This window comes from Dermacentor silvarum, chromosome 2 (genome assembly GCF_013339745.2).
Source record: "Dermacentor silvarum isolate Dsil-2018 chromosome 2, BIME_Dsil_1.4, whole genome shotgun sequence".
In the NCBI taxonomy this organism is placed as follows: Eukaryota; Metazoa; Arthropoda; class Arachnida; order Ixodida; family Ixodidae; genus Dermacentor; species Dermacentor silvarum.
The window spans coordinates 97357840-97369966 of record NC_051155.1 but is presented as its reverse complement, the minus strand read 5'-3'; the positions used below and the strand labels follow the sequence as shown (position 1 = coordinate 97369966).

At 47.7% G+C, this 12127-nt stretch overlaps 1 protein-coding gene across 1 annotated transcript in view; it reads left to right on the top strand.

The window, feature by feature from the left end:
- Window positions 1–10241, top strand: part of LOC119441628 (cytochrome P450 2J1) — a 78799-nt gene extending 68558 nt beyond the window's left edge. Inside the window, exons 8-9 of the mRNA XM_037706233.2 lie at window positions 3258–3448; window positions 9657–10241. Of these exons, the coding sequence (XP_037562161.1) occupies window positions 3258–3448; window positions 9657–9847 (382 nt within the window). The 3' untranslated portion in view covers window positions 9848–10241. The remainder of the gene's footprint in view (window positions 1–3257; window positions 3449–9656) is intronic.
- Window positions 10242–12127: the final 1886 nt, after the last annotated feature.

Here is a 12127-nt window from a genome sequence, read left to right as displayed (position 1 = left end):
GAGGAAAACTGTTTTGCTTTATCGAGAATTCTAGGTTCAATTACATTACAGTTTCTTAGGCGAAACGTCAAACTTGCGTCACGTTACGAAAGAAAAATGATGCCATCAGCGCCATTTTGTAAGCGTCGCGCATACGTCACGCCTCGAAGAAAATGGCGGAATATCCAGAATAGCGGCTCAAGATTGGCTGATGGACACTGGTGGCAGCACGTGCAGAAACAACCTGAAACTCCTAGTTTCTTATAAAATGCGCACGCGTTTAGGCGGCGCGGCGCACACGTTGGACTATAGAGGGGTCGGTTTTCGCGCCTTCCATAATTTCGGCTATCCACCAGCCCATCTTGCTCGACGAGACGCGGATGCGGTCCATTCTGGGTGACGACGCTGGCGCAAAATGCTGCCTGTCGCATGTCGACGCCGGCTGCAGCCAGGACACCCCGACGAACGCCGGACACGTCGGCCGCGGCCACGGAGCAAGAAACCTTTAGGAGTGGAAACTCCGCCAGTTGCGGCGACCAGATAATGTCACAAGCCCGCGGAGCCACTATCATGCTGGCGGCACCTGGCGGCTGAGAAAGAAATTACCGCCGTCTTGGTTGCCAAGGCAACCGGTCACGTGTGTTTCTCTCGTTCGCGGCCGCGCGCGTTGCTCCCGTTCGGCCGCGCGCCTCACAACTTCTACTGAGGGCACTCACGCATCCCACCTGCATCCCATCTTAGGCTAGCAATTTCCGAACAAGGGTACACTGCACGTATCAGCGCTGTTAGTATTACGGCCCTCGAACAGACACCGACAAGAACAGTTACTGTTTGACTTAAAGGCCCACAAAAACAACGCTACGGCGTGCACGCTGAAGCGAACGCCGAACGCCTGTGTCGTCTACTTTGAGCGCGGGAGACACGGGCGCCGCCGAAGAGAACGCGCCCGAGCGGCACCACCGATCCGCCGGGCTGCTGCTCTTTTTTTTTTCGCTGCTGCTTGCATGACGTGCCGCAAGGCGCCGCCACTGCATGCGCCCCCGTCGGCGCATAATAATGTGACGTTATCTGGTCGCACGCGAGCGCCCGCGCTGACCGGAGTTTCTACTCCTAAATAATCTTCCTCCGTGGCCGCGGCTCATGCTGTGGCGAGGGTAACCTGGGAGATGGTGGTAACCTAGCCGAGCGATGTCGTCACGTGCATTGCCTAGCGTCACGTGTATTGCATTGCCTGCTAGTCAATGCGCGGTGATGTCATCGCCAGACGGAGTTTTTTGTTCGCACTACGCAGCCTAACCAAGATTACAGATCCGCTGTTAAAAGAAATCTGAAGACGAGCTCACACATTGTGTCTGTCTCAAGGCTTGATCGTGACGAAGCCTGCTCTTTCTTCCGAAAAGGCACTCACCTTTACAAGGTACTCCGACCACGTACAGATTTATGTTGATGGGTCCGGAACTCTCTAGTGTTCCTCTTGAGCCGTGGTTTTCCTAGCGAGATCCACCAACATCAGTTTCAGGACGTGTCACTCAACGATATTGACGGCTGCGGAACTTGCAGCTCTTCGCACGGCACTTCGTATCGTGAGCCAAGAACAACCTTGAACATGGTCAATATTCAGTGATTTGAAGGCAGCCCTGCAGGTCTTGATATCAGTCGTGAGGCGCAGACCACACGAACAACTGATATTAGAGATTAGAGAACTAATCCACACCTTGGCTGAGAAAAGACAGCACGTGACATTTCATTGGCTACCATGTCACTGCGGCGTCTTAGGTAATTCTGCCTGGTTTGGTCTTCAAGACCGCTGACAGGAGCCGATACCGTTATCAAGGACAGATCAAGCACAGATGCCGCTAGAAAACTTCGAATGCTCACACGTGATATCGCGTTCTGCATGCGGGACACCCGAAGTTTACAAGGCAACCAGCTGCACCACCTGGACTCTACTCTCCGCCTTCGCATGTATAGCTGGACTTTGCCGACGGGAGGCTACCCTGCTTTGTCGAGTATGGCTAGCAGTTGCTTTTACGAAGTGTTTTGCTTTACGAATAGGATGGGTGGACGACACCTCGCGTGACGACTGTGGTAGCTGGGAGACTCTTCAACACGTTTTCTGTGTTTGTCCTCGCTACAATTCATACAAACGATCACTCGAAATCGCTAGCGATAGCGCGCTTTGATCAGACTTTAACAGAGCAAATAATTTTAGAATGCCGACATCACAAGCCATCGCAGCATAGGGTGACGAGGGCACTGTTGCAGTTTTTAAGGCCAACAGACTTCGACAAGGGCTGTAGCCTGATTTGATGTTTATAGTTCTACAAGTGATACTCCTCTGTGCAGTGATACTATGCGGTGATAGTGACTGACTGTGATTGTGTATATGTGCTCCCTATTTCACCCTAATTTCCTATCACATTACCTCCCCACTCCCTCTCTCTCCAGCGTAGGGCAGCGAACCGGATCTTCCCCTCTTGTTAACCTCCCTGCCTTTCCCCTTTCTTCTTTCTCTCTCTCTCTCTTCTTGTAGTAAAATTGGAATCTCACCCATGGGATCACAATTTCATGTGCACGTGAGTAAAGAGGCATAAATTGCACCCTGTGTTTTGTTTAGTTAACCTTTCAGATAAATTCGTATAAAATTTTCACATTTATATTCGTAATACGATAAAAATATTTTTTAACGATTGATGCAACGAGTGGAACGGTAGCGGCTGGAGGCGTCGATCATTGCATGCCGGGCGCGTATAAATGCTTTATTCACCTTTCAGCCTTGTAACGTTATTAATAGTGTTACATTGTTACAGAGAGCATTTAACTAGCTAGTTGGTACGAGCAAAGCTACACAGCACAGAAACACAGGCTTCCGCGTAGCTCTAGCATTCAGTGAGACCCACATCGTTGTCGTCTTCAACAGTTCAACCATAACATGATCCCAGACAGATAAAGCACTGGGAGTTGTGTGCTTTGAATAGAATGGATTACAGGTCATTTATAGAAGCAAAGGTCTTGGGATCCTGGACTCACAGCTCATCAGCCGAGCAAGCCATTCGAGCTCTTCTACAGCGCCTGGACGGCGACAGACTGGAGTGCCCGACTTTATATATGCTGCACCTGGCTTAGTGTATCTGAAAGTGCGTTTAAGACTTGTGTCTTCTCTCTCTCTCTTTCACTCCTTCAATGGCCTCCCCACGTGTAGGGCAACAAATTGGACGAAGTCTGCTTAATGTCCGTGCCTTTCCTTCCTCCGTTCTGTCTTTCTTTTCTTCTTGCAGAGCATGTCAAGATGTCGTCATAGGCGAACACTTCATTCCGGAAGACGCTACTGTGGTGGCCAACCTCTGGGCAGTGCACAACAATCCGGCAATATGGAAGGACCCGGATAAGTTCGATCCGACGCGTCTGTTGAACAGTGACGGCTCGATCTCCGGGGATAAGCTCCAGAGGGTGATCCCCTTTTCGGTCGGTGAGTATTTGGTTCTTCATTGATTAACTTCATTTTATATATTCAACCATAGGAAAATGCTGATATTGTTTGGCGACGTGACCTTCCCTGGTGCTGAAGATCTTATATTCCTACATGTGTTATAGTACGGGCTAGTCGCATTGGGCAAAGTGCCACAGTATTTTCAATATGGTTTACGTGGCACGTGCTGAATAAGTACTTCTCGTATCTGAGTTTCTCTCATGCTAGTTTTCTTTCTTATAGTTTTCTTTCTTTTTCATAGTTATTGAGCAACAGACAGCTGTATCGGGATTTTTTCGTGCCACTTTACAATTTTCTCCTTGACACTTTCTATGAAACTATAATAATTGTGAAGATGTTAAGACTGATTTATCTAATTAGGCGGAATGCGAAAAATAATCTGCGTATCTGCAAGCGACAGCAAACATTACCTTAGTTGTGTCTAGCGACGTCGCATTTGTACATTTTTAAGGTTTGGCCCAAGTTAAGTGAAACACCCCATATATATATATATATATATATATATATATTCTTGTGTGTACAGGATGGCTATTACGCTGTAAAAAGCATAGCAGCACCTACGAAGACAAAAATAGGAAACGCCAGAAGCTAAGTTATGCAGGCATCATCGACGATGATTGGACCGAACGAACAAACTAGTGAGTCAGGCGAGAACTCCGCTTCCCCTCCTTGGCGCCCAACCCCGCAAAACGGTTGCCCGAGAGTAAGCTCCCTTTCCCAAGCGACTTCCTTCGCCTTCCCGGAGTTCCTTCCTGCGTGGGCGTAAACGCCGTCAGCATTCGACGGAACCCTCGCCTGCGTCGGGGAATCCGCCGCATCGTCCACAGTAGGCAGGCCACCACCTGGCGGCCAGGGAGACGTGCGACAAACGACCGAGCAAATGAGCAAGCGAAAGCACCGCCTCCTAAATAGCACAAGGCCGGTGGATTTCGATGCATGACGTCATGCTAGCTGGCTCCACTGCCATGGGATCGAATGGGGACGGCCGATGTGACCTTGACGTCACCGTTTTCGTCGCACCGGGCGTGGCAATGAAAATTGCGTTCCAAGTAGCATGGCGTCCTACAGCAGTGTGCGCAGTCCTGCTGTCTAAGAAGCGTTGCGAAAGCCTGCCCTCCCCCTCCCTCCGAACTCTCCCCACAATTCGCTCGCCCGAGTTGGCGCGCCCTTTCCCTCGCCTTACCGAGGCCAACTATAGCGAGCGAGCTAACAAGGCGACAGTGTTCCCCTCCTCCCTTATTGCCGCTATTCGCCTGCAATAGGTTGAGCGGGAAAGCATGCGCGGTACTATTGGTAATATCCCCGCCCACCTTCATTCTTCTCCGTCCAGCACTCCCCCCCCCCCCCCCCCTCTCTACGCAACTCGGTTGCCCGAACGCATGTTTGCTGTCGAACTATTTCTGTTTATCTCCTTGCACCGTTACCACAGCTAAATGCATTACTGCCTTCGCGGTTGCAATGCTTCGTGCTCACAAACACTATAAGTAATCCGTATATCGAAGAACTTCGGTGACCTCTTTTATCCGTATGAAGCATTTTCGTTTACCTTAGCTCAGAACAATGTCCCTCAGCACCGGCGCGACGTATGAGTACAGACAACTGCCCTTTGCACGAGCAGTTTATCACTCAGACGGAACAAATGCGGGGATGACAAGGTAATTCCTGAAAGCTCTTAACGACGGAGCGACAGGCCCGACGTTGTTTGCATCCTATATTCCTCGTGCGTGTCCGATTGGGGCGCTGAGAACGGCACAACGTTGACGTCCGCCGTGGGACTCGTCTTTGTCGTCTGCGACGCTCTGGCTAGAATACCTGCATTTCTATTTATTTGCTCGCGCTTGAGGTGCGCACTCGTGCAGCCCGGTGCTCTCTGATTACTACCGGCATTGTTTTGCTAGTGTTTGTTTTATAAACGCCAGCATTAGGAGGACAACAAACGTTACATATTTATTGTATCTGCCATATCGCCGCCGTCCGTGATAACACAGATTCTATGGCGTTGCGCGGCGGTGCTAGAGGCCGCGGGGTAAATCCAGGCAGCGTTGGCCGCATTTATATCCGTGCAAAATGCAAGAATACTCGTTTACTTAGGTTCAGATGCACAATAAAGTTCAGATAGTGTAGACACTCTGTAATGCGTTACGGCGTGCCTCAACATCATACCATTGTTTTGGTATACGCAAAACCCGAGAATGTTTTTTTCTCCTATAACCAAAGCAATGATCAGTGACATGATGTCGCGACTTAGTCACTAGACATCAAGCCGAGATAGTAAAAGAAAGTCAACGGAGCTTTGGAAACGAAGCACGATCGTAGGTCTCATTGACAAATTTTTTCATGGGGCACTGTTTAAGGGGCAGTGTAGTTCAATGCAAATTTTACATTTCGTTCATAATTCTAGTCACTTGGTGTTACATATTGTTACGGACTGAAGATGCAAAACCAATAAGAAGGAAGATATGTTTGACTGGAAGGAAAGTGAAGAGAAAAGCGTAGCTACAGAAACTCGAAGCTGCTGACTGCATGGTATGGTATTAAGCAGAGTGCTTATTAAGCAGGTATGATGTTTCCATAAGAATAGATAAAAGTGCCGTAGAAAAGAAAAACCCCATTTTGCTGACAAGCGGTCTATCTTGAACATTAGTTGCACCACGTACGCTCTACCATGTTTCTCAATCGTCATGAATGCTGTACACTGTTTTCTTGAAAATAACTTTCATGACAAACTTATAATGCGAATACTTTCTGTATTTTGATTAGGATTAGACTATTTGTGTTCAACAGACATTTACATTACTGGAGACCACTCATAAAACATCATCTCATATGCGCGCATATATAAACACTGTATGTTATCATAAAAAAAGATCGCATGAACACCTGTCTACAATTTATTGCGCCAACAATATATTGCGCCGATGCCTCTTTCGTCACTATGGTGGCCCTGAAACCAACCCAATAATTTCTCTGGATTGATAAATGGATAACACACTTTTCTCGTACACCACTTTTTCTTTGTTTGATAAGAAGCGTAGGAATTTCCTGGTGAACCTGAAAGATGCGCCAAATATCAGTGAAATCTGAGATATAATACTCAGCTGCACAATTTGTCTCCAGAATTTTTTCGTGCTGTCTGATCACGTTCGGCTTGTATCGTGTCGAACCACTCCCAGCTGGTGAAAATAATCTGGAGCCCTCCACTTCGGCATGCCTCATAATCGTAACTGGTTTTGGCACGTAAAACCCCAGAAAGATGAAAAAAGATAAAGCTGCTGATCCACCACCTATATACTTATACCGCATTTTGCTGCAAAGTCGCTAAAGTACGTAGGAGATGAATTATCGATCCGGGTCGTCTGCCTAAATTTAGGAGCATGACATCAAACATCTTTCGTGAAATCCTTAAAGCGCTCGCAAACAGCAGAATTCAGATATATTTGGCTACGGAAGGAAGGAAAACATTTATTAGGTCCTGCAAGTTGTGAGTTGCGTCACAAAGTGGGCTGCTCCCACGTTGGGACCGGCAGGCAGAGCCTTTTGGCCGCGTCGTGGGCTTGCTGGATGGCCCATAGTTGCTCGGTCAGGCCCGGGCTGCGAATCGCTGCCTTCAACCTGTCCTGATCCTTGGCTAAATTTTCGTTGGTTCGGTTGCACGACCAGAGCATATGGTCTAAGTCAAGTGGTGCACTGCAGTCTGCACACTGTGTGTTACGATATTCGTCTGCCATGTAGAAATGTAGTCTTCTTGGCGGGGGATGACTGTTTGTTTGTAGTAGTCTTAAAGTAAGTGCCTGTGGCCTTTTTAATGTGGGGTGTGGGGCGCTAAATTCTCTTCGGCTGAGATAGAAGTGTTTTGTGAGCTCGTTGTATGTAGAGGGGGCATCCCTGTTCTCTTGGAGATGGTTTGTACCCTCGAGGGTGGCGTCGTGGAGGGTCAGTTCTCGCGCGCTTATATGAGCTATCTCGTTGAGATTCGGGGGGGGGGGGGCTTCTCTATATTGCCTAGGTGAGCTGGGAACCAGCATAATATACTAGAGACTATCTCGGACCTAAATCTCGGCGCTAGATTCCATGCATATGTCAGCTCTTTCTTAACCAACAGAACGGCAACGCTCAAGATAAGAGAGCTGACGTCGCAAATGCTCACCCTAGGCAACAAGGGCACACCACAAGGAGCCGTCATTTCACCAACCCTTTTCAACCTGGCCCTGGTAGGTCTAGGCAGAAAACACAGCACTATGGAGGGCATCAAATAAACAATGTACGCAGGTGATATAACAATACGGTGCACCGGTGGTAGCGACGGCGTTATTGAAACGACTTTACAGGATACCATCTATGCAACTGAAGAATATCTGGGACCAACAGGCCTGAGACGCTCCCCAGCAAATCAGAACTACTCCTATACGCCCCAACTAGGCCCGGACCCAAGCCAAGAGGATGGTTCTACGCTAAGGACAGTAACATCAATATTCACACTAGAAATGGCGGCACAATTCTGATAGTGGAATCAATCAGAGTTCTTGGCATAGTAATAGAAGCAAACGGAGCCAACACTAAGGCGATGAACAGGCTAATAAACAAGACAGACAACGCTATGAGACTGATGAAAAGAGTAGCCATCAGACAACAGGGTCTCAAAGAAGACAACCTGCTCAGGCTAATGCACGCCTTCGCTTTATGCCCCTTCACATACGTAGCGGCAATGCACAAATGGAAAGCCTCGGAGAAAGAAAAGCTAAATGTCCAGCTCAGGAAGATAGCCAAACAAGCGCTAGGTATCCCTAACTGCACAAGCACGGAACGCCTAATGCAACTTGGCGTACATAACACCCTAGAGGAGATTGCAGAAGCACAAGAAAGAACTTATATCGCAAGACTATCAAACACTAGATCGGGTCGAGCCTTACTCCAAGAACTAGACTTTGACGCCTCAAGGATCAACTCCCTATATGCAGACATACCACTGGACATTCGCAAACATAATGAAGTCAGGCCATTGCCCCGCAACATGAACCCTGAACACAATATAGAGAGAAGACTAGCCAGAGGAGCCGGCCTAGTCCGGACCATTCGCAAAGAAAACCAAAGACTTTGCTTCGTAGAAGCCGCCCGACATGTGGACAGAAAAGCTTTCACTGTTGCGCTGTTAGACAAAAAAGGCAAAACCATAAACTCAGCCACGGTCAACACTGACAAACCAGAGGTCGCGGAGCAAGTAGCAATTGCTCTAGCACTAACCGATAGAAGTAGACCATATATTTATAACGATTCACGAAGTGCAGTTCGAGCTCTTCAGAAAGGTACAATATCACAACAGGCATTACACATCATCAAAAAGAGCAAGATCTATTACCACTCCTTATGCTGGTTCCCAGCACACCTAGGCAACAAATCAAGGAAGATATTAAAGCAGCTACATCCGAGATGGAAACGGACCTACCAATAAATAGCATGGATAGCCACTTATCACATATGCTCGAGGCCAAACTATAGCTCAAGACTAGATGGAAAGGACAAAGTCTAAATCACAGGCTGAGGAAGCGGATCTCGGAACTAAACAAACAGATAGAAGATTACTGTGCCCAACTGTCAAGACAACAATGGGATGAGGTATGCAACACTATAGACGGGCAAATGACAGGAAGTGGTACATGGAATCTACTCAAGCACCTCTTAGACAATGGCAACAACAAATCTAGCCAACGCCATGTTCTAGAGAAAGTCATACATGGGGCACTACAAAACATCACGGAAAAGGACCTTATCAACAAACTGGTGAACAAATACTTATCATTAGCTAACACTGGCGTGGGTGACCGAATACGCAGCGCGCGCCGGACACAGAAATACACAGCAATACAGCGTGGACGCGATAGTCGAAGGCCAAATGCCGCAGCGCATTGTCAAAAAATGGCCGTCATTATACGTGTGCCATGACAATGGAACAGGAATTACGAGAAACCAACGCAGTACACGCACGTGTGCGGGAAACATTACTGTGGGAAATTGGGTAAAACTACTATGTCGTAACGTACTTGGGAAGTTGCTTACTCGCTGGCGAAACCCATGCAATTATGAACTTGCCCAAATTATTTTATGCGCATATGCGTAAAGCTGCATTATCGTGTGTAACTTTCGTTTCTAAAAATACATTTGTGAGGGATGATTCTTTTATCCTTTGCAGGCAGAAGAATGTGCCCCGGAGAAATCTTCGCATCAGTGGAAATCTACATTTACTTGACGAGCATCCTGCAGAAATTCCGTGTACTTCCTGTAAAAGGACATGTGGTTGACGTGAATGTGAAAGACAGCGAAATTATGCAGCTTGGCCGCCACAAGCTGCGCTGCATCCCACGGATAAATACAGCGCCATGATGTCAACAGTTCTGTAATACCACGGGCCCGAACATCACTGTTTGTAATCCTAACAGAGAAGCGCGCGGGTATTTAATACCGTTTTCGTGGCCACAGGTGTCCCTCAAGGAGCTCTGATAGTTTAACTGTGTGCCATTCATGGCGTACACTAGGCCTCTCCATCACAATGTAACAGGATCTTGGCTGCTGAAGCCATATTGCTGGATTAGGTTATTCTGCCGAAGGCTAACGTGTGTTCACTGAGCGGATGAACAGCGCCGAACAACTTGCAAGAAGCAATTTGATGACCAATAGCGGCGCTTTCGTGCGCTGCCGGAGGAGGGGAGCGCAATTCGGCCAGCACGGCTGATCAATGTATTGATGTGTATATGAAATAAAATTGATGTCTTAGGGCCCAACATTTTTTGAACTCATCTACCGCAGTAGAAGCGCAAAAAGTCAACTAGCTTCGCTACAGGCGATATTTGGTAGATTTCATTATTCAGGAATAATGAGATTAGCTTTACAGTTAAGAGAACAGGCGGCGCTTATTGTAATTATGTAGGCACGCAGTACGGTTGCGTGCAAGGTGAATTGAAACGGCAAGACATTTTCATTTCAATCTACACAGATGTAACATAAATCCTGTATGTGGCCATGACAGCACTTAGGAGAAAAGAGGAACTCTTTAATGAGAAAGCTCCCTTGAAGTTTGTTTTACCATGGATGCCGTCACGAAATATTGCTAACACCCATCGATATTGCAGTAAGGATCAAGTGCACTGAGGAAACGCGATCGGTGAACTTTGTAAGTGCAGTGTCGTTATCCGTACCTCCAATGGCGCATGAACACAAGCGTTTATTATCAGAAAAGACCACAACCTGAACGTTGGTGAAACCTCGTGCGCAAAGCTCAGCAAGGTGCCATCCGCTGTATGATAATACTCGTGCGTTGTAACTGTCTCTCTACCGGCAGTTCGTGCAGATGTGGCCGCGCTCACTCTTCACAAATGAAATGGAAGTTCTTTTTAAAGCTAGACAAACTGAGGCAAGGTCGACAACGCTTCGAAGGCCGTTGAGAACACCATATAGAACAGAGTAGAAGTGGCAGCTTGTATCAGTAGACGAAATGCACGTTAAGCGTAAGCGGAATGTAGACAGGTTGGGCTTTAATTGAGAGCTGTCTGTTTCAATGTTGTCCGTGTGTGCGAGATTATCGCATACATATGAACATTTGATACAAATCATCTCCAAGCATATGTCACGAACGAATGGACGGTTTCGATTGTGTGTGCTACGAACACAATGGACAGTTGGGTTGTCAAGTAACAAATCACCAACTCGTTTATTCTACGTCGTTATCTATAGTCGAAAGTGGAAAGGGTTAGTAACAGTGAGGGGCAGGTATATGCACGTGGCAATCGTGCATGTAGATAGAGCATGCGCTTCCATGAGATATGATACATCCTCCTTCCAAACATTAACTACATGACGAAAATAATAACGATGGCTCGTCTGCTGGAACTGCTGGCCATAACCCAGACGCTCTGGCTGCCGCGTCTGTCGTCGGCTGCGTTGCAATGGTTGCGGCGACGGCTGTTGAGCTACCATAGACGAGGCTGCAGTGGTAGATGACGCCACACCTAGAAATTGGCTCTGGTTGTCGGTCATATCTTCGTCGTCTGATGAGTCAACCTCATATGGTTCCTTCTTGGACAGAAGATGCCGACAGTTGCGCCTCAGCACAGTATTGTTCTCTGTGTGCACATAGAAGGATCGTGGGCCGGCCGATCCGACCACCTTGGCTTTCCTGGCTCATGATGTTCCATTCAAGGCTACCGCGTCATTGTTTCTGAGGGCAGATAAGGTGCGCCTATTACGACTTCTCTGCCGGTGTTTCTTGACGAGAGTCGCCGACATTGGATTGAAGTGCGGCAATGGTGTGAGCAGCCGCCTTCCTTGCATCAGTTCCCTAGGAGACCGACACTCTTCAACAGGACTCGCCCTGTAATTTAACAAGCCCAGCCAAAAACACTCTCCTGCAGCTTTTGTTTTCTTTAGAATACGTTTTACCACTTGTACACCTTTTTCTGTGAGCCCGTTCGATTGAGGATACTGCGGGCTTGATTTCACATGTTTGAGGTCTTAACGCTTTGCAAAAATAATAAACTCTTGGCTGCTAAACTATGGGCCGTTGTCTGTACAAACCTCGGCTGGGATGCGGTACCTTGAAAACATTTCACTCAGTCAATAGATCACAGCACTGGCTGTTGTCTTCTCGGGCAGTAGCGCTACCTCAGG